Below are 23,839 nucleotides of genomic sequence, written 5' to 3'. Positions count from 1 at the left end.
ACATTTAAAATAAAAAGCTTTGACGGTCACATCATTACTTTATATAAAAAAAATAATTGCGAACAACTGAAGCTAGCGGGAGCTACGCGAACGGCTCGCTCGTCAGCAGCGTAACGGCGGCGGCGCGAGCAGGCAAGCACACCCACGATGCAAGCGAAGCCATGCAGCAGCTGCTGTGGTCGTACCCGCGGCGGCTCCGGGGCGTCGCGACGCTGCTCTGCCCCTCTCGGGCGCGGGGAGCGAGGGGGAGGGAGGGAGCGGCGGGGCCCGACGTCGCGTGCGGGCGCGCGTCGCGGCGACTGACCCGCGGCGGCTAGGACGCCGGGCGTCGCGCGTCTCTGGGCGGCCCTGCGCGCGCAACTCCTCTCCCCCCTCCCCTTCCCGCTTCGGCCCGGCGTCCAACCCCCCTCGCGCGTCCGTCGACAAATATCAATATCCCCCCCCCTTCCCAACACAACCACAACCCTCCTTCACCAACAAGCACAAGTATTTTTAGAGTGTTTCACAATCGATGGGCTCCCCTCGCCGTACTACCCTTCCTCGTTGTTTACGGAGTTGAACCGCCGACCACCACGATGATCTGAAGTCACTCCACCGCCCAGGGCGTCTCCTGCTACAGCGAGCGGCAACCCGCGGGCAACGGAGGGGGGACTGGAATTTCGCGCGAGAGGGAGGGGGGGGGGAAATTCCGAACGTCCATTATTAGACTGCAACAGCGGTTTCTTGCTTGTAATTGACGGCAGTCCGAGAGAGAAGCCGTTGACTTTTATTTTACCGACCCACTCGGGACTCGTTTGCTTCCGCCCCTGAATTACTGTGATTGGTGTCCTGACGAAATACAGGCAACGCATTTAATGTCTCCTCTTTTTTAGCCCACTGTGTTCGTCTGTATTGTTGTGTTATTTTTCATGACTAAGGTTCCTTCAGCGAGCTGTCTGATGTAAGTTCCTTCAACGGAATTCTTGTGCTATCTGATATTTAGATGTTGAAACTTTTTTGTCCTTGCTGTCTTCGTTGTGCTTGTCCGTAATACTTGTTTGGTTTCATCGTTTGGTTCTGTTTGCCCGACATCAGCTGATTCAGTCTTTGTTTTCTGTGAATTGTTTATCTTCATATTTTTCCTGAATTTTCCCATTTAAAACGGCGCAAAACTGAAATGGCGTTATGCCCAAAAAGAAACTGCATTAAATGAAAACTCCCCATTGCATGAATCATCTAAAGAAGGTATGTTTTGGGCACGCCCTGTGCGCTTCGCGACGAGAGTCGCGCCTCTAGGAGCTGGAATTATCTTTGAAAGATTTGTGCAATGGGAGTGCATGACTTGATGTAATCTTTTGGACATACGCCATTGCTAAGCACGTGTATGTCTGTAGAAGAAAACTACAAAAAAAAATGACAAAAACACCAATTAAGCAAAAAATTGCTGTTGTCAGGATATAAACACCACACAATACTCCACAACAGGAATATGGTCAACAAACAAAGAGAAAAAATGAAAAATGGACTAACAGAACGAAAAAAAAAAAAAAAAACACAAATTTTTTGCTTAATTGGTGTTTTTGTCATCTGTGTTTTTTGTAGTTTTCTTCTAAAGACATACATGTGCTTAGCAATGGCGTATGTCCAAAAGATTACATCAAGTCTAGGAGTTGGAGTTGTTCGCTCCACGACGTCACCGCAGCGGCGAAGGCCCCCCCCCCCCCCCCCAACTCGACCTCGCCGCCGCCGCCGCGTCGGGCAATCTCCTCGCCATGAAAATTTCAGCGCGCGCTTCAAGGCCCACCGCCACTCCGTCAGGGTAGCTGAGCTCCTGCCACACTCGGTCCGCCGTCGATCGATAACACTGGGCTGTCCGAGGCCCGTAGGCCCGTTTCTGGCCCGTCCGGGCTTACGTAGCGGCCCGTCACGCAGCCGGGAAATCACCCCGACGCTTTTTTTTTTTTTTTTTTTAACGTAAAACGTCTTCCAGACCGAAGCGCACTGGGCTCAAGAGTTATTGCTCAACGAGGCAACCCTCAAGCAGTCGTCACGACTGCCTGACAGGGATTTCATCATCGCCAGTGCGGGCCTAGGGGGGCAGAGTGCAGGAACTTGGCATCGAAACCCGTGGCCCGTGTAGGAGTCCCAGGTCGCTTACTGCGAACCCTAACCTCCTGATTTGACTGCTGTGAGTTTCTTTTTGGCGTTTTTGTGTACAGTGTTTCTGAAAATATTGCTGCGAAGCAGTGGGGGATTGCAAGTGACCGATGAAATTAAATCTGGTACGAGGATAAAAAAGTTGGACCGTTACGAAAACGCCTTAATAACTTCTTAAACGTTAGCCCCAGAGACGCAAGTGCGGGATTGCTTCTTGAGTTCCTCGAGTTCGCTTCGCGGGCGGGCTGGTGGTGAAGATGGGAACGGAAAGGGAGAAAGGGCAGTGCAGCGTAAAGGTGAGGTCTCACACGCCGAGTTGCTTTTTCTTTTCCTTTTTATTTTCTTTATTTAATTTTCTCGTCGTTACAATCAGTACTGTAGCTCTCTTGCATTCGTTCGTCTGCCACAGATATCTACTAACTGTGACATAACTGCTGTAAAGTGATTGTAATTGTTAGCACTTGCGCAACCTTTCACACCCATTAAATTATGCTAAATAAATATATGTTGAAAATGTGTGTGACAGAACAACAAATTCATCCAGAGAGTTGTAGATAAATTTACATAAATAGCCCATAACTAATAAAAATAACGAGAAAATGAAGAAAGAAAGAGAGAGAGAGAGAGAGAGAGAGAGAGAGAGAGAGTCTTTCAGCACGAACGCGCCAGAGATATTTAACATCTAATCTTAGTAACGAGCAAATTCATGTGTTCTCACGTTGAAAATACACTTATAATACGAAACACGGACACGAAATTTAACGTAGAATACTTTAAAATATAATGCCGAGCGTGACAGCTATACGCAAGATGTATTTTCAACTATATTTCTGGACGCGAATCACGCGTAGTTTGGGCACTCGCCGCTAGAATTCGCTGCCGGAGCAGAAAACATCGTCTATTGAATAATTTGATTAGCAGACCGAAATTTTAAATTGTTGGTGACTACTGTAAATAGTCCAACAAAGGGCTCGGGGATAGAAAGGGTGTGAAATAGCAATACAGCTTCCAAAACATGTGTTTATTACTTTTCAAATGAATAATTACAGACTCTATTTTTTTTAACTCTATTTTTCTCATAATGCTGAAGGGCTGGTATGTAACTCAAACACGATACCGCTGTGTTGCATCCTATGCCTGATAAACAAATAAACAATAGTAATTAAATATCGTTCACAATCATAATTTTACATACATCAGGCCACCACAATAAAACATCTTTACCAACACAGCGCTAGTATACTATACCCAGGCAAGAGGAAGAAACCCTAATTACTCGCTGCTCGCTCCACTCAGGCTACACATTACTATCATTACAAATTACTGGCGAGTAAACAAAACCATTGCACTGAATATTATCTCAGAACCAAGCTACATTGGGATAATTACGAGAAATTAGCGCTGCTCGCTTGGCATTGACAATATCATATTAACATGACTTTTGACTGACGAGTATTTTACATTTAAACACTGAGGAGTGTGTGTACTGTTTACTTACATTAGTCTGCATCAAATTAGACATACCTGTGATGGCACGTTTCTGCTCCTGGTGTGGCCAGCAGGGCCGTAGCCAGGATTTTGCGAAGGAGGGGGTCCAATTAATTTGTATGTCGCCTGGCTCTTTATAATAACATTTTAAAATTTAGAGTATCACATTAAGATTAATTGATAATTAATGAGATAAAAATTACTTAAATAAACAAATAACTCTTTAATTTGATTAAATATTTTTAATGTTTAAATATATTGTTCTTCATTCTTGTATCAAGTACAGACAAGTAATAAATACATAAGAACACATTAAGGTCCTTAAAAACATTAATCACACATGCAAGTTGTATTAAAAACAAATATTTACAGTAACAGCCTTCTATTTCCTTTACGTGCCATAACATTTAACACATCATCTGCTTTAAATGGTACAGGATAATGTATAGACATCAATGATAAGCCAGTTAATCTCTCTTTTGACATCTTATTCCTTAAGTAAGTTTTAATTCTTTTTAGTGATGAAAATGATCTCTCTGCTTCGCAGGTAGAGACCGGCAAAGATGCCAAAACACACAGTAAATAATGAATAGTTGGATAAAAGTTTTTATCGCATGCATCTAAAATTGACATAATCTGAGATGGTGAGAGATCTCTCTCACTTGAACTCCATTTTTTACACCACAGAATATACTCTCCTTCAAATGCACTTTGTGAAATTCTGTGTTCATTATAAACTTTCAGTCTTTCCATAATTTCAGTTGTATGTTCCAGTTTACAGTTTTTTGGAAGCAGCATCTCAATGGCAGACAAGAACACTTTGTTTTGACTAAATCTCTGGTGTAGATTCACAATGAGTGAATCTACAGCAGGAATGAAGACTGATCTTCTATAGTACTCTTCGGGTGAATCATGTGGAATATTGTCCCTATTAGTTTGTTTTTTTGCCTGTCTTGGAATATCAATCTGAGACTCTAAAACGGTTTCAGCGATAGCTAATGATTTCTGGAAGATCTTGTGAAATTCACTTTTATCTTGTTCACCTGTGCGGAGGTCTTTGAGAACCTGTACAATGTCTTCACTGAACTTAACTGCTGAAGATAGTTCATGTTGAGGATTTTGGAGGTATGTTGAAAGTGGTAATGTCAGACTGAAAAGATATTCACAAACTAGCACTGACACTAAGAAGCTTCCTTTCTCCATAGCAGATAGAAGAGTTGAAGCGGTACTTGAAAATGACCGGTCCAGTTCTGAGAGATCTTGAAGACTTGGAACTATTGCAGGAAAAAGCTCAACAAATGTGTTAATAGAGATTTGACGCTCAACAAATCTTGTTTCACAGACTGCCAACAATCTATATTTCTTTGATTCTGGCAGAATCTTGGCAATTTTATCTTTTAAAAGGTTTCCTGCTTGAGCATTGTGCCTAAAGAACTTGGTTACTTCTTTTAAAACTCCAAGGCTGTTTGAGATCAATGGTACATTAAGTGATTCAGAGAGGACTAAATTCAGGCGATGACTTGAGCAATGGACATACATTGCTTTTGGATAGAGTTGGAGGATTCTTGTTTGAACACCTGTTTTACAACCACTCATTGTGGAAGCTCCATCATATCCTTGACCAATTAATTTGTCTAGGTCAATACCTAAACCATGGCATGACTCCAAAATTTTTGTAGTCACATTTTCTGCAGATAGATCTGTCAGTGGAAAAAAAGTTACAAAATCTTCCCTGAGAGATGGCTGGCCCTCAGTCATTACATATCTGATACACAGTGAGAACTGCTCTTGACCCGACACATCCAGTGTTTCATCCCCAATAATGGAGAAACATTCAGCATTGTTGATATTTTTTGCTAATCTTTCTTGAATAAGCTGGCCACAAATACCTATTATTTCATTTTGAATTTCTGGGCTGAAGTAGGACGAATTTCTGGAGCCATGAAGCATATGATTCTTCAGTTTTTCATCAATACTTGCTCGGTATCTAATTAGAGCCCTAAACTTTCCATCTTTTTTTTCGGGCTTTTCAAGAGTGATAGGACCACTGTCATCATCCCCTCGAAGAGGTAGCTCATTTTCACCACAAAAAATTATTGTTTCAATAATAGGTAGTATAGCAGCCCTATTCTCTTCTCGCTCTTTCATCCTCTTACTGCTTAAAATAGTTGCCACATCCTGAAGTTTCCCTGACATCACCTTAAGAAAGTTTTCGGCAGAAACTGTTGCTAACATGTGGTAATTAGTCTTTGAATGATTCTGAAACTTTTCCAATGCATCCTTCCATTTTCTAAAAGGTTGGCCTACTAATGAGGCATTTCGTACAGAAAAGTCATCATTCCCTACACAGTCTGATGCAAAAAGAACACAGTATTTACAATACGCTCCATCTTTTACCTTAGAATATGCTAGCCATCCCCATCTTTGAAGCCAACTGTGCTGGAATTTCAGATATTTATTTTTGAACTGAGTCGAAGGAAACTTGAATGATAATTCTGGGACAAAAAGTTCCTTTAATACATTGTGTAAATTTTCTACAGTGATTTTGATTACTGGTGCAGAAGAGTGAAAGATATCTTCAGAAATGACTCCTATATCAACTTTAGATAAACTTACTTGCATCGATGGATCTCTGTTGGTGTTGCTTTCTCCTTGTCCAAGAGGTGTGTGAGAGGAACTGCAGGAATAATGTTGATTTGCATCTTGTGTAATGTAGGTCCTATCTTGTTGAGACTCGACAATCTTGCTTGGTCCAGGTCCAGGAAGTGGTGGGTCGAGATGACAGCTGGCAATGTTCCGGGATTGTTCTTCGTTTTCATTAGACTGAAATTATCCATCAAAATTTTTAATATTTTTTGTGAAAAAATCCTAATTATACATTTCTTAGATTTTTAAAAATTTATAAATGACCAAAAAATTTTGTAAGACCTTATGTAGCCCTAAACCTAATATTTAAACATAGATATTTCTTAAAATAATAGTTACTCAGCATATTAAAAATACAGTTTTGGACAGTTCTTGGAAAGCAGTGCATCTACTATATATCCTTCCGCCGCTGTTTCTCTGTCAATAAAACAAAGCACTTTTGCATACAACTGAGTTTTTCGGTGAGATTATTTAATTACTATCACGATCGTGTTAGTGTAAATGGGCACCGGAAGCACCTATTTTATTTATTCATTTATTGGGGAGGGTAAGAGGATAAAACCATTAATTTTTTTCTCACTCTTAAAAGCCCAGAAACCATATGTTACAAAGTTTCGTTGAAGTAGAGCATATGGATGAAGAATTACTTTCTATAAATTATGACTTTAAAAACATGCAAAGTCCTTTTCATTCTGTCCTCTGTTTACTCTGTTTAAAGAGAAGGGGCTACAATAATTTACTATGAGAAAAGAAACACATTTATTCAAGGCCTAACCTAAAGTAAGAAAAGTGCTAATGTAACATAATTTATAACAATGATTGCAGTAAAGTTTAAGTAGGAATTGTACACATTTTTGTATAACGGTATACAAAACCTTAATTCTTGAAAGACTTTTCTACACGTATTAAACCCAGTGGCGAGGCGTGAGGTTTACATGAGGGGAAGCAATAACTCCGTTCACACCAAAACATGATGAGGTTGGGGGGGGGGGTCTGGGGGCCCTCCGCCGGGAAAATATGGATTTCAAGGTACAAAATGGTGCTATTTAAGTAGTTTTCTTAACTGAACATTGACTATTCCACAGGTAGAAAAATTGACATTTTTTTTAAATACATTATTTTTGAAAAATAATGATTGACTTACATTATTCTGATAGTAAAATACCTACTCTACATTACTTATATACTAAGTGGGAGTGGAGTATCATCGTACGCCCACAAATCCCCCACGCACTGCCAGCCAACAGCCCACGGGAGAGATGCGCGCGCCCCGAGAGACGACCGCCGACTGAAACGCGACATCGCCACCTGCCCTGCCGAACTGTGGCGGACATAGCCGAAGCAGTCGGCGGAAAAATTCCACAGTCTGCTTCGGCCATGTTCGCTCCAGTTCGGCAAGAAAGCGTTACCTTGGAGTTCGCTTCGAGCCTTGGCCGAGGACGGACGCGTCAAGCGGAGCTGCGAGATTCCAGGAACAGCCTGTTTGCTCGCACACAGGCCAGGTGGTATTCCCAGGTTTTTTTCTAAGAAGTGTAAGCGTGCAAAACAACCCGGGTTGTAGCTAACCCTACAGCCTAGCCACAACCCGGCTTAATACCGGGTGCGTGGTCAGTGGGTGTTAGTGCGTTGTAGGGTGTAACTAGCGACATGACTGACCAGTTAAGTGACGAGCAGGTGATGCAGGAGTGCATCGATGTGCCCCTGCCGAGCGACGACGAACAAGAAATCTCTAGCGACGACGGCTTTACAACAGTTGTCTCAAAAAAACAAAAAACGGGAGGAAAGGACGAAAGACTGCGCCCCCCACTGACGAACCCCGCGATCGCCAGGCAGCAGGCCGAGCGACTTCGCAAGCAGCCAGTCAGAAGGGCAAACAACTCGGCCAATCAAACGGCCGCCAACACGCCCGCAGGTTCGAGCCCTGCCCCGCCAAACCCTGCCCCTCAGGCAAAGAAAATGCAGGTGAAACCCCTGTATGTATTTGTTGATTCTGGCCACAGCTACCCGGCCATTAAAACAGTGCTGGATGCAGCACTGCAGGAGCGCTGGTCGTGCGTCAGTCGCGGCCATGACCAGCTCATGATTCACACTGCCACTGTGGAGGAGTACCACAGGGCAGTGCGTGCACTGGAGCAGGCCGGAGTGCAACACTCTGTGCTGCTGCAACGGGACGAGATCCCGAACAAGTTTGTGTTTTGTCGAGTGCATAGCAGCACCGACAAACAATTCATTCAGGCCGAGTTCGCCGCAATGGGTCTTCCAGTGCAGAACTTCTGGTTTCTGTACAACAGGCAGACAAGGCAGCCTATAAATAAGTTAGTCGTAGAGCTCCCGAAGGCCGTAAATCCAGAAAGGATTTACGACCTGAAGTCATTCGGAGGCCTCAGCATTCGTGTTGAGGACTATCGACACCCTAAAGGCCCCCTCCAATGTGGCAACTGTCAGAGGTTTGGCCACCCCGCAAAAGGCTTCAGAGCCTCCCCTGTGTGCCGATGGTGCAGCCAAGGGCACAAAACCGAGGTTTGCCCCCAGGGAGGTGACAGGACGAAGGCAAAGTGCGCGCGATGTGAAGGCCCGCATTGCGCAAATTACAGAGGCTGCATGGCCTACAAGAGGGAGAACTGGCGTCACCTCCCGCAACAGGAGCGGAAAGACAGAGAGCTGCAGTCCAAACGCGCATTGCGCGAAAACAAGCGAGCAACAGCCGCGGCTCAAGTCCGCCCGCCCCCACAACAAGCCGGCCCCTCAGGCTACTGCCCCCAGCCCCCAAGGCAGCCGTGGCGAGCCCCGAGCTACCCCGCCCCCCCGCAATGGCAGAGCCCTAACCAATATTCAGTGCTGAGCGATAGGCATGAACTGGAGTATCCTGTCTTGGCAAACCCACCCAGGCCTAGAGGCCAGCCCCTGCCCCAGAGGCCCCCGAAGAAACACCATTCGGGGCACAAAAACGGTAAAGGCCGGGCGCAAGGTCAAGTGATGGATCAGCCAGGTACTAAGGCGCCACCCAACTCCACCACTCCCCCCAGTGATTCCAAGAAAGTCGCGCCTGGGCAACAACAAGCCAGCCCGTTGCAGACTGACTCACCAACAGTAATGCCAACTGCTTCACCGCAGCTAAATCCCGCGGAGAAGCCAGCAATGGACGCGAGCGACTTTCTGAAGCTCGTAGGCCAATCGGATGCCATTACACAGGACCCTAACCTGGCACACGTCCTGGAACCAATGTGCATTTTAATGGCTATTTGGTGTAATCCGTCCAAGTCAATAGAGGACAAAATAAAAGCCACCACGGGCTTCGTGACAGCATTAGCGGCCAGCTTTAATGCTGCACACCCTTAATTTAGGTTCTGCCATTAATACTACCCCCGTAGACAGTAGATTAAGTACCATCCTTTACTGGAATGCGCGAGGAATTAGAAATAAAATAATCGAATTTACCGATCATTTAATTAAACATAATATTAGAATCGCGGCGATAAACGAAACACACTTAATTCCAACAGATCGTCTAACTATCTTAAATTACACTATTTATAGGCGCGACCGCGATACCAGAAGTGGAGGGGTTGCCCTACTAATCCACAGAAGTATACAACATAGTGAATTTCATTTACCTGAATTTAATAAATTAGAAGCTGTGGCAATTACTTTTAAAGTCAATAAACAACAAATTGTGCTTATTTCGATGTATGCACCACCGGGCAGGTCACTAACTGAAAACGAGCTGGACATCTTATATGGCTCAGCTCCCACATTCCTAGCAGTCGGCGATATTAATGCCAAACATAAAGACTGGAACTGTCGGAGCAATACAGCCAATGGCCTACTGCTGCAAAGACACGAGTCTAACAAAAATTATCAAGTACATGCTCCCTCAGAGCCCACTCACGATAGCGGAGTACTAAGGCACAACCCCGATATTTTAGATATTGCATTAAATAAGAGAGTTCAAACGGGATTCGAACTCAGAGTCTTTCACGAAATGTCGTCTGACCACTTTCCAGTACATCTACTATTCGATGACGTGGACACTGACATCAGTCCTCCGAGAAAAATTAAAGACTACAAGAAAGCCGACTGGAGAGGCTTTCAGACGTATTTAGTCGATAATTTGCCTGCAGCCGATGCTGCCAACTTCAAAACAAAAGATAACATCGAATCAGCAGTCACTGAACTTACAGTTAAAATTCAAACTGCAATTAACTCGTGCATCCCAGAAAATGTGGTTAGATTTAAGCAAGATGAACTGCCGGTGTATATAAGGGATTTAATTTCTCAGAAAAATAGATTAAGGCGCGAATATACTCGACGTAGGCAGCGCGACATTAAAGCGAGAATTAATGAATTACAGAAAATAATTTCCGATGAAATAACTCTATGGAGGAGCAGCCAATGGGAGACGAAAGTCTCTCAGCTACAGGTGCAAGATGGTAGCACCTGGAGTATGACAAAGCGATTCCTTCATAAGATAGATAAAATACCTCCGCTACAAACACGCACTGGGTTCGCTTTTACACCGACAGACAAAGCACAAGCCTTCGCGAATACCCTTGAATTAGCCTTTCAACCTAATATCGAACCCTGTGACCCGCAATTTAATGCCAGAATATACAGAGACCTTACAATTAAACTTAATCAGCCTTTAACCTCAAAACCTTACTTAACTCAATCTCAGGAAGTTAAACAGGCTATCAGGCGTATGAAACCACGTAAGGCACCGGGAAACGATGGCATTCAGGCAGTAGTCCTTAAGAAACTGCCCGATGAAATTTTGGAATACCTAGCTCAATTAATAAATGGAATACTTAAACTACAGTATTTTCCATCGCAGTGGAAAGAAGCGAATGTGATAGTTTTTCATAAATCCGGAAAAGATAAGACACTGCCCCAAAATTATAGGCCCATTAGTCTGCTGAGTACATTGTCAAAAGTAGCTGAATGCATAATTCTACAGCGACTAAATACTCACATTAAAGAAAATGACGTACTGCCGGACGAACAATTTGGTTTTCGCAGCGCGCATTCAACAACGCATCAACTGGTCCGTATGACAGAACAAATAATAACTGCGTTCAATCAGAATAGCTATAATCTCGCAGCGTTTTTGGACATAGAAAAAGCCTTTGATAGAGTACTTCATGAAGGCTTAATTTATAAATTATATAAAACTGGCTTCCCCGATTGTTATATTAAATTACTGGCCTCGTATTTAGAAAATAGATCGTTTAGAGTCACGACAGAAGGAGCACAGTCCGATTTAAAAATAATTAAAGCAGGAGTCCCACAAGGCAGCATCTTGGGGCCGGTTTTATTCAATATTTATATCCACGATATGCCTAAGCCCGCACACCGATCAGTTCAGTTTGGCTGCTACGCGGACGATACGGTATTGTTTAGCAGATCTAGTATTCTAGAACTCGCAGCAGACAGATTACAAACCGCGTTAAATTCAATAGAACAGTGGTGCACAAAATGGCGAATTAAGGTAAACCCTACTAAATCAGAAGCTATAGTTTTTACGCGTAAACATCTCCCGCCACTTGAAGATAGACCACGACTAACACTTTTCAATGAGCAAATTCCTCACAAAAATGTGGTTAAATATTTAGGCGTACACATGGATAGGAAACTACTATGGCGCGATCACATAGAGGCGAAAAGAAAAACAGCTTTCACTAGGCTCATGACCCTCTACCCCGTCATGAGCAGACGTTTAGGTAGCTCTGTTAAAAACGGAATAATAATTTATAACGCACTAATAAAACCAATATTCACGTACGCAGCGCCGGTGTGGGCAACAGCAGCGGAATCTCACTTAATCAAGCTACAGAGAATTCAGAATAAGAGTATTCGTATTGCGACAGATGCGCCTGTGTATTGCCCCGTAAGGGCTATGCACAGAGAGCTCAAAATCGAACTTTTAAAACATTATTATTTCCGAACTGCGCAAAAATTCTATGATAAATGTGCCATAAGCAGAAACCCATATATTTCATCACTGGGCGAACAAGATCCAGAGTTGCATGGAAAATATAAAATGCCAAATTCAATCTTGGCTCACAGACCTCCGTAGTGTGCTGTGGCTGGCTGAGCGATCGGCCAATCAGTCTCCCGCGAGTTGAAACTTAAATTATAGACATTAACGAATAATTTGCTTATTCAAAATGGTCCGAAGCACGCAGGTGTAGGTTCGGCTCCCGGGAGTTCGCTGCCTGTTGTGTTAGGGCTGACTCCCTATGTACGATGGGCATGGCCCGCCTGGCAGGCTTCACCTCCAGTGCCGGTTGTGTTTCTGAAAGACATGGGATTTTGAATTACAAGCTTGCAACAATGCCAGAATGCGAATAGGTCTTGACTTAATTCACCTGTAACTTTATACACCGACAGTTCCTCTATATTTAACTAGTAGTATAGTAGTAGATATTAGAGATTTGTAAATTAGTAATAAGTCCTAGATACTAAGTAATAGTCATCAAAAATATATATTTCTAAAATAATAATAAAAATCTAAAAAAATAAAAAAAATAAATATATTTTTAGTTCTTATTTTAGTTTTATCTTAAGCACTGCACGTCCATCCCTGAGTTGGGTGTTTGCATATTTCGTAACGAAATGCCTAGTTTGTAAGTCATTTATCTTTTTTCTGTTTTAGTTTCTTAGTTTTTTAGGTGCTGACTGGCGGCGGAGTGAGTGGTCAGTGCAACCACTCACCACCAGGGGCGCTTGCGTCCCTGGTCACTAAATCCAGTCCTGGATAAAAAGCAAAGCGGACTACGAGTCCAAGTTCCCAACCCCCGCATGGTAGACTCTTTTCTACTCTGTCCAACACTTCATCCAGACCATCCTCTGTCTCCTGTAAACTCCTACACGTAATGCATGCCAATTTGCATCCCGCATGAATGTGCCCAGGGTTTTCCCTGTGTCTATGCAGGTTTTACCTGGGCCCAACCTATCTCTAGTTATAGTCTAGATTTAAGAGTGAGGGGAGTTAGTCATGGCGCCAATCGCTGCCATGGCTGGCCAATCCCCTCCTAGCACATGATGCATGCGACCCTCTCCTTGCATGGCTAATCCCAGCATGACTAGGCGTATAGGCTTCGGCCTGAGACGCACCTAGGTCCCTCCCTAACCCGGACCCCTCCAAAATACACTTAGTTTTAGTTAGGTTAGGAAAAGAAAAAAAAAAGAAAAATCGCGTTACCTTCGTAGCTTCTACCGCGTATTTTTCCAGCCAATCCCCTCCCTGAACCTTTGTACCATGCCACCCCCCCTCCCGAAAGGAAACTACTGCGGCAGCCTTCCTGCTGAAAGCGGTCCTGCCAGCGCTTCTAAACCTAGCAACGCTTCTAAAACAGCATGTTTTTGTGTCAACGAGTTCTTTTTTTATAGCGCACAGCGCACAGTATTGGGTCCCAAGAAGATAGTGTAAAAAATACATACACCTAACTGCACGAGCCAAAGTAAAATACTATTCTGAATAAAATATTTATTTAAAAAATACAATGTCTGGAAACTGCCTGGGCAAGCACTGCTTGCCTTGCTTGCCCTGACGAGACGCCACTGATTAAACCATTTACAACCAATACACAGAAAAGTGTGTTTAGATTCAACAGTGTGAGATACTCATCCCGCGTGCTAAGCACTAATTTTATTCGTCATAGTGGGAAAATAATTTCTAAAAACTGAAATGATAACCACTTTTTTTTCCCTTTAATAATTTGGTCATTAACTAAGTTTCAAACACTTGTATTTTTTATTCTTCTACGATTGGGCCACAGTGTCTTCCATGCCATAAGAATATCAAAGCCAATAAACAGACCAAAAACAAACAAACAATAAAATCACATTCAACCGCGTCATGACTAAAATGGCTTTTAGCAAAGATAGCAACCATTGATCAAACGAGAGAAAATACATTAGACACAGAAATAAGTGAAATTTCCCAACCTCTAACTTTAGTGCACAGGTGTTCATTATCAATTTAAAATTTTACTAAACTGTCTGCATATCAAAAATAAAGTCACTCGGTTCACTCTGTTGAAGCATGAAAGACGGACAAACAAACCAATAAACCCACAAACACACTTTCGGATTTATAATATGTGCATAGGTTTAACAAATAAAATAATATCTTATAACATCAAACTTACCTGAGGAGAGTCAGCTACTCTTTTTCTTTTCGTCCGCGTCACGAACTTGTCCATGTTAGACGTGTGATTGCGACTGACTGAGGAAATTTGCCCGTAGAAGTGCGTGAACTGATATCAAAAATAGATTATGTCGGAACCAAATACTGCCCTCTTTGAAATCCGAGCTCGAGGAAAGTTGAGTAAGAAATGGGAAGATAGAGACTACCGGAGCCCAGTATGGACATCAATAATCCTTCACAAACACTATCTCTGTAGGTAACCTAAGCAAATCTTCTGCATTTTCTTCGGGTTTAGCTTCTTTCTCGTGAACCGGGAAGGGGGGGGTCCGGACCCCCCGGACCCCTCCCCTGGCTACGTCCCTGTGGCCAGTAGTTAAGAGCCGAGTTCGCTAGAGATTAAGGTGTTGGCGTGCGCCCTTCGTGCTACCTCGCCTGTAGCGTCGATGACCAGTTGCTACCCCGGTGGTCGGTCTTCACTGCGTCCTCCTGAGAGGTTCGTAACCTCCTGGTTCACCTGGCAGCGGCTCCCCGCCATGAATCCCAGGTCCACTAGCCACTGGTCCACTAGTTTCCCGGCCCCCGCTGGTCCGCCACTACAACCCAGTGTTATCGATCGACGGCGGACCGAGTGTCGCAGGAGCTGAACTACCCTGACGGAGTGGCGGTGGGCCTTGAAGCGCGCGCTGAAATTTTCATGGCGAGGCCGTTGCGCGACGCGTCGCCGGCGGGGTGATGGTGGGGGGGGTGGGGGGGGGGGCCTTCGCCGCTGCGGTGACGTCGTGGAGTGAACAACTCTCTCGTCGCGAAGCACACAGGTCGTGCCCAAAACATACCTTCTTTAAATGATTCATGCAATGGGGAGTTTTCATTTAATGCAGTTTCTTTTTTTTGGACATGCGCCATTGCAGTTTTGCACTGTTAGTCATGGGAAAAAATTCTGGGGAGCTGGAGACTAGCGCCAGTCGGTGCGCCGGCGAGTCCGCTCGTGGTCCTCCTGGGCCCCCCGGTTCGACGACCTGGGAGTCCCCCACCACTCGCCCCCGCCCGGCGAGCGGCACTCGCTTGCTATCTTCGCCGACCGTCAGTTCGGAGCCGGGCGCTGGCTGGTGCGGGTCGCGGCCCACGAGCATCGGGACAGCCCGCCGCACTCTGCCGGCGAGCTGTCCCGTCCCAGGTCGATGAGTCCAGATTGTTCTTTTATAGCCTGGGTCGATGTCGGGAGTCACAGATACAGACAGGCTCGACCTCGTCACACCTGACTGGGCGTCTGTGAACCCCGCTCGGAAAGCTACTTGGGTCTGGAAAAATGGTAACGGGGGTCCACGCCGTTACAATATATAATTAAACGACTCCGAAAAAAAAAAATAAAAAATAAAAATCTAAAAGATACTAAATTCCGGTTTTAAATCTAATTTTTGAAAAAAAAAAAACAATTACTAAAACACAGCCCATCTTGTTAAAATTTATAAAACAGTTAATACTATAATTTTTTCCTTTGTCTTTGTGAACTTTTCCACAGATGGCAGCTCCATGGTTGTTACACATTTCTGTTCCTTGACTTCCGTCACATTCACGAGATCACTCCCACCAAATGCCGTATACCGAAAGCTAAGATGTTACACATCAAAAACAGGATAACAGTTTCAAAAAATAAATAAATTTACGTGTTTAAAAATTGAAGAGCCATTTACTCGGGTTTCACGCTAAACCAACGGTGGTAGCCTCGACACAGTCCCGATATTTTGTTAAAACCATAGAAAAAGGGTAAAGCGGTTGGTGCTTAATGATACAAAAAAAGACCGCATAATGGATGCAATTTGACCCAATGTGTTATTAGACATTAGTAACTGGCCCTTACTGTTTAGAGATTGGCAGCCTCTGCGCTAAGCTATACGGTAACCACACCCAGACTGTTATCTCAAACATGCTCTGAATTTTTCACCTCATTATTTTAAAATATTTGACAAAATGAAAGACTAGCTTTTAGGTTGTATTTTTAACATACCTAAAAGAATTGAAATTTTCATGTTAAGTTCAATACTACTGGTTATTCTATGTAATTTTTACTATTTCACTTCGATAAATTTATATTATTTTATTTAGATTTATCATGAAGGACCAATGTTTACCTTAAGTCCGCCATTGATTAAAACATATAGCTATTTATAAGAAGTTAATATAAACTAATTTTCCTGTTCAACTAGCGTCCTAGCTGAGCATGTTACCCACCCTCAACCCCCTTTTCAATTGGTTGGTTTTAACGGGCCCGCCTAGCCAGGGGTGTGTCTTGAGTCAGTGAGGCGGGGTGATAAGCAGTGGTGGATCCAGGATTTTGGTTTGGGAGGGGCTTGACCCAGCTGAGGCTAGGCTTTATCAAGGCAAACTCTAAAACAATAGTGGACCCAGATGCTTTTGGAGGGGGCTTGAGCCCCTTAGCCCCCCTCTGGATCCGCTACTGATGATAAGTGCGACGCTCGCTGAAGAAATGAAGGTAAAGGAGTAATGCTTGCGTGCTTTAAAGAAATTGTACCGGATGTTTAATGCCAAAACTCATTCTGAAAACACGCGTTTTAGTTATTTTCCCTCTCATAAAAAAAATTAAAAAACGAAAAAACGGAAACAGAACTATTCATCTTGCCTCAGTGTATCCTTAAATATTTTTCGCGGACACACACCACTCGGACACATTGAGGAGTTTTTTAATCGCGTTTTTGTTCTTTTTTCCTTCTGGATCTCCAGAGAGAGAGAGAGTGTGTGTGTGTGTCGCTGGTGCCGCAGGGCAGGGGGAAGGGCGGGGGAGGACAAGATGGCGTCCTCGGCCGGCGGTGGCGCAGCTGATACCGCTCCCACGTCAAGCCCTTCGCGGCAAGAGCGGCAGCTGTCGCGCCGCGGCAAATGTGGCGCGAAATTGGAAGCAGCCTATCCCCTCGCCCTCCCCCGCGAGGCAAATTTTCGTTTCAGACGTTCTCCGCGTCTCCTCGACCGCCGAAGACAACCTCCCCCCCCCCCCCCCATCCTCCACCGACGCGGCGTCGACAGCCGCATGGACGTCTCCGGAGCTTTCCGATAGACCGCCATCAGAACGTTCGACCTCGAACTGACGAAGAACGCTGGTTGCGAATTCATCCAGATATCTCCGTGAATGTATCGCTGCCGGCACTAATTCCACTTACTTCATAAACATGAGCCCGCTAGAATATTCTTGGTAGGCAAGCAAATCAATTCAAAAACTGGTCAAGACTTGTGCGAGAAAAAAATATATATATTTATTCCACAAGTGTGTGTTTGCCTTGTTAATACTGACAATCATATTTAAACAAAACTCGGAAGTTTAAATATGTCGCAGTTTCTACGAAGTTTCAGCTATCTGAAATTACGAAGAATTCTTTGTTTGTTGGAGGTGAATTCTTGATTAAAATGTCCGGAAATTTGCTGTATTATCCAAAAGCCTGTAAGATACTAAATTGAAATAATAATTAATATATTTTAAGAAAACATTTTTTTACATCGACTAAAGATCGAACCGAGGTCATGCATCGATCGAATCAATCAGTATATTATTAAGTTTTTTTTTTAAGTTTTCCGGTATTTTTGGCTGAAAGTAAAATTTTATAAATGGCAGCTAACATAGTCAATAAGATTGTGTAGGCTAAGACAGCCTACAATCTGGTAATAAATAATACTGTGCTCTAGCGCGTAAAAATTAAACAAATATGGTAGCAGCGAACTCTAGCAGACGTAAACAAGATGGCAGATCCAAGATGGCCGTCGTGATTTCATAAGGCTGAAATAATATATGCCTTGGTAGTAGTCAATCTGTTTTGTTGGTAATTTTTTTGGAAAGTTGCTGTTTATTTTTACTGGTACATTCCCCGAAAATCGAACCAAGGACTCAAAGGACCATGATGTATTATTTTTTTAATTTAAGTATATATATTTTTTATATTTTATAATTTTTCTTAATTTTTATGCACAAATTACATGTTTACTCTCATAGGGATCGAATTGAGAACAGCAATCGATTAAGTAATTACATATTCATGGGATAATATTCGCTTGAGAATAAAAAATAATTAGTTTAGGTTACATGAAAATGTAATAAGCAGATTATTTTTTAATGGTACCTTCAGTGCCTTCAACAGCTGCAATGTTGTTTGTGAACTCACCAAAAGATGTTCTTCAGTACGTCCTCGTGCTCTGCAGGCTTGGGCACACGTTTTAGCTAACGACATTAATAAAAAACTTAGTTGATTTATCGTGATGGAATTCGGTTCCAAAAATCACGTCCTCCGAAAGAGGCTTACTGTTTTGGTTTTCGAACGCGAGAGATTTAACCAACAACCTGAAAACAACCACCGCCACCCTTTATTTTTCGCGCCGATCAGAGGCGAAATGCCACGCGGACGTGACAATGTTTTCAGGCGATTGACGCGGAACGCAGACAGGGTCGAATGGGGCCTGCCTCACGACTAGGGTTACCAGACGTCCGGCAAAAGGAGGCCATGTCCTCCTTTTTATGTATTTTTTTGCGTCCGGCCGGATTTTCCTTAATGCTCCAAAATGTCCGGCTTTTTATTAAGTGAGATAATTCCTGCAGTTACACTCTGAGTAAAGCGCACGCTGTCCGCAGAGTCATCCCACTAGTAAGTAGTTCTATGACAGCTTGACAGGTAGCAGCACATGCAGAAGCACGTGTTTTTAATATGCTGTATATGCGTAGTTTGTTTGATTCTTTATACTGAAACTGTATTAAATGCCAAAACATTGTAAAATATCGTACTCCGTTGTAATTAATTCATGGCTTTTTTTAAATAAATATATTGTCCTCCTTTTTAGTGAAATGTCCTCCTTTTGCGAGATGAATGTCCTCCTTTTTTATTATCAGTGTCTGGTAACCCTACTCACGACACGCGCAGCAGGTCCCCACAAGGTAATTATCGCCCGACAACAACCACGAACTGCTCGCAGCTGTACCTCTATACTCGTGCCTGCTTCCATGGGGGTGACCGCATTGTGCAGGTCCTGCTATTAGCCGTGGGGGAAGCTTTCACCTACGGACCTGCATATTCATCAGCTGTAGGTCGTGTGTCCATCACCACGCCGCTCGCATGTCCACGTTGACAAGGCAGGCATGTTGGGGGGGGGGGGGGGGGGGGAGGCCGCCGCAAAACCAACATGTGCGATGTCCATTCAGCACTGTTCTGCCGTGAAATTGGTAATATCACTTGTGCGGCTATAGATGCAAAACATGACGATACCAGGATGAAATTTGTATTTGGAGCTGCGGATTAACTCTTTGCCCACGCTTTCAAATTGAATGTTTGATGAACGTAGTACTTGCACACGTGTTTCTAAAGAAAAGAAAAGTACGGTGATATGGACGGCGGCGTGAAAATGCGTTCTCATCCACGCCTCTGGTGACATTTTCTTGAATGTCCTGGACATGGTGAATCGAACATATTGAACCAGTGTACGAAAATGTGAGACCAGGGCCCGCATAGTCAGGGGTGTATCTGTGTTAGTGAGGCGGGATGATAAGTGCGACGCTTGCTGGTGTTTCTAGTGCTGTATCGCCTTTAAGCGCAAGGATGTGAATTTACGCGCAGTCTTCTCGTGCATAAGACAACTGCGAAATGTGAGCGGTAACAATAACATAATATGGCGGGAAAATGAAGATAATTATGTAATCCAAGGCCCTCGGATGCTTTCAAAAATCTTTACCGGGCATTTCATGTCTAAATATTATTCTGAAAACATGCGTTTTAGATTTTTAAAAAAACTAAAAAAATACAGTTTAAAAACAAAATATGGACATTCACACCCAGAGCATTCTTAAACGCTTTTCGTAAACAGACACTCAGATGTCTTGAGCAATTTTCAAATCGCGTGGTTTTTTCTGAATCTCTGTACACCGTATGTGTGCCCGGGTAGGCGGACCCATTAATTTTAATTCGATTTCCTTCCATATAAACACTTTTTGCACCGAGAGGTATATTTTCATAGCAAGTCAGAGTTTGCTGGATGGCCTTGACAGGAGGGATGAAATTTCAAGTAACGGATTACATAAATTCGTTAAACGTCAATTAATAACCAGACATCTGACAGTGATAAACATTCCAGCTACGTCACCACGCGAAATTTGGGTACGCCAATGACGATATTCGTTTGTTACACGCATAATACGTGATATATATCAATTAATTAAAGCTTTGATAGGTTGAATAAATACATTCTGGTAGAAACAAACTTTTACACTGGCAAAGTCATAAAAACACAAACTCTTCGCATTCATTTATTATTATTATTATTATTATTATTTTTAAGACGCTGAGGCCAACTGACCAAACCTCGTAATACACGAATGCACCTCAAAAAAAAAAACTTAATCCAAATTTACACATAGCTACGAGCAATTTTTCATTATGTTAAACGTGACAGGTAAAAAATTAACGTGTTGATATTGTATTGGGTAAAGCAGCAAGCTATGCTATTGGAGTAATTCCAATGCTGTTTTGATGATGGTTTGATATTTAAGAACAGGTTAACGTGTCAGGTGCCAAAACTTGAAATCGCCCCTCCCCCTCCTCCATCACTCTGCACCCCACTATGTGTTTCCCAAAAGTCGAAGTCGGGAACATTAAAGTCTGGCCACCACACACTGGGAGCACTGACAACTATTCCCGCGTGCACTGTGCTATATCGAAGACCCAAGTGCAATAATCGAATATGGTTCGATATATAGTCTATGCAAACTAAGCATTTCCTGGATAGAGATCTTTGTGGTTTTTTTTCTAAGCTAGCGATCATCCTCAAAAGTTTGTACCTACATGTAGTTCCTGAAATTTCTGTATGTATGCATATAAGAGTGATGAAGTAACAATAATAATTCAATGGCAAATGAACATGCCTATACAATTTTAATAGTGACAGTTTAAAAAAAATTAATATAACATTTGAATTTTTGTTTACTGTTGAACCTGACCTTCACGAAGAGAATACTATTACGGGGACACAAAGATATTTAATTGACTAAATTAAATATTGACAGCTGTACTCGCTTCTGTCCAAAATGAGAACGTATAGCAGTTGTTTTCTCTACCCTGTACTGCAGCCTAACAAACCAGATGTTATGGCAAGGTTAACAGTAAATCTGATGTTAAATGACAAGGTAAAAAGAAAGCCTTAAAAAAAATCGTGCCCCGTTTCGCAGTAATAATATAAATAATTTAGTAACTTGTGCCTACCATACGAATAAACCACATTTTAATATTTGTTTTTGATATAGAACAAGAACATATGCTGAGGGAAAGATAATAAGAAAAATTTTGTGTCATTAAATCGTGCATTATTTCCAGTATCAAACAAACATAACACGAATAATCTTCTCATATCTCATGATGTACGTAAGGAAGAGGAGGGAGTATGGAATAGCAGGTTGGGTTATTCATCAAAATAAATGTTTGCAAGCAAATATAATAAAACAAACCTAGTCCCCCCTTCAAAAAAATATATGCTAAAATGCCGTCGTTTGTCTTTTTTGAAGATTAAGAAAGTGAACGACAATCATCTTCGTGAAATAAGTCTTTCTCGCTGCCATATTAGGGTACATATTTTTTTTTTACAGCGAGTTTTGACGAACCTCGAGCTAGGATCAAACGAGAGTTTTCGGACCGACATTTCATGCTGCGGAAAGTGAGTTTCGAAGCTTCCTCCTCACATATTTTCTTCCCCTCCTACTCTTCCCACCCCCTTTCTATCTTTTCTGCACTGCAAATCAGCATAAAAGAAGAGGTAGAAAAAAAATGATTCCGGGTTAAAGTGAATCGTGATTTATTTGGAACGTTTCCTGAATGTGAAATCCCGCCGTGAGCGACGACCCCCTGGGCGAAGCCACGCCACCGCCTTGCACCGCCCCCTCCAGCACGGGGGTCCTCCTCTTCGACCCGCGTAGGCGCTCCAGGCCGGCACAGCTCGACACGACCAGGCCAGAGCAGCTCGACATAGCCAGGCCAGCACAGCTCGTCATAGCCAGGCTAGAGCAGCTCGACACAGCCGGTCCCGCATAACTCGACATGGCCCGGCCAACACAGCTCGACACGACCAGGCCGGCACAGCTCGACACGGCCCGGCCAGCACAGCTCGACACGACCAGGCTAGAGCAGCTCGACATAGCCAGGCCAGCACAGCTCGTCATAGCCAGGCTAGAGCAGCTCGACACAGCCGGTCCCGCATAACTCGACATGGCCCGGCCAACACAGCTCGACACGACCAGGCCGGCACAGCTCGACACGGCCCGGCCAGCACAGCTCGACACGACCAGGCCAGAGCAGCTCGACATAGCCAGGCCAGCACAGCTCGTCATAGCCAGGCTAGAGCAGCTCGACACAGCCGGTCCCGCATAACTCGACATGGCCCGGCCAACACAGCTCGACACGACCAGGCCGGCACAGCTCGACACGGCCCGGCCAGCACAGCTCGACACGACCAGGCTAGAGCAGCTCGACATAGCCAGGCCAGCACAGCTCGTCATAGCCAGGCTAGAGCAGCTCGACACAGCCGGTCCCGCATAACTCGACATGGCCCGGCCAACACAGCTCGACACGACCAGGCCGGCACAGCTCGACACGGCCCGGCCAGCACAGCTCGACACGACCAGGCCAGAGCAGCTCGACATAGCCAGGCCAGCACAGCTCGTCATAGCCAGGCTAGAGCAGCTCGACACAGCCGGTCCCGCATAACTCGACATGGCCCGGCCAACACAGCTCGACACGACCAGGCCGGCACAGCTCGACACGGCCCGGCCAGCACAGCTCGACACGACCAGGCTAGAGCAGCTCGACATAGCCAGGCCAGCACAGCTCGTCATAGCCAGGCTAGAGCAGCTCGACACAGCCGGTCCCGCATAACTCGACATGGCCCGGCCAACACAGCTCGACACGACCAGGCCGGCACAGCTCGACACGGCCCGGCCAGCACAGCTCGACACGACCAGGCCAGAGCAGCTCGACATAGCCAGGCCAGCACAGCTCGTCATAGCCAGGCTAGAGCAGCTCGACACAGCCGGTCCCGCATAACTCGACATGGCCCGGCCAACACAGCTCGACACGACCAGGCCGGCACAGCTCGACACGGCCCGGCCAGCACAGCTCGACACGACCAGGCTAGAGCAGCTCGACATAGCCAGGCCAGCACAGCTCGTCATAGCCAGGCTAGAGCAGCTCGACACAGCCGGTCCCGCATAACTCGACATGGCCCGGCCAACACAGCTCGACACGGCCCGGCCAGCACAGCTCGACACGACCAGGCTAGAGCAGCTCGACATAGCCAGGCCAGCACAGCTCGTCATAGCCAGGCTAGAGCAACTCGACACAGCCGGTCCCGCATAACTCGACATGGCCCGGCCAACACAGCTCGACACGA

General features: G+C 44.4%; 1 protein-coding gene across 1 annotated transcript; it reads right to left on the bottom strand.

Annotated features, from left to right (window-relative positions):
- Positions 1-313: 313 nt before the first annotated feature.
- LOC134533394 (uncharacterized) lies at positions 314-23,597 on the bottom strand. Its single transcript, XM_063370914.1, has 4 exons — positions 22,284-23,597; positions 15,373-15,717; positions 1,711-1,810; positions 314-348 (listed from the first exon to the last, which is right to left on the bottom strand). The coding sequence occupies exons 1-4, from the start codon at positions 23,595-23,597 to the stop codon at positions 314-316; spliced, it is 1,794 nt and encodes a 597-aa protein (XP_063226984.1).
- Positions 23,598-23,839: the final 242 nt, after the last annotated feature.

This window comes from Bacillus rossius, chromosome 6 (assembly GCF_032445375.1).
Source record: "Bacillus rossius redtenbacheri isolate Brsri chromosome 6, Brsri_v3, whole genome shotgun sequence".
In the NCBI taxonomy this organism is placed as follows: Eukaryota; Metazoa; Arthropoda; class Insecta; order Phasmatodea; family Bacillidae; genus Bacillus; species Bacillus rossius.
Note: the sequence above shows the minus strand (reverse complement) of the source record. Positions and strands in the feature narration are given on the sequence as shown.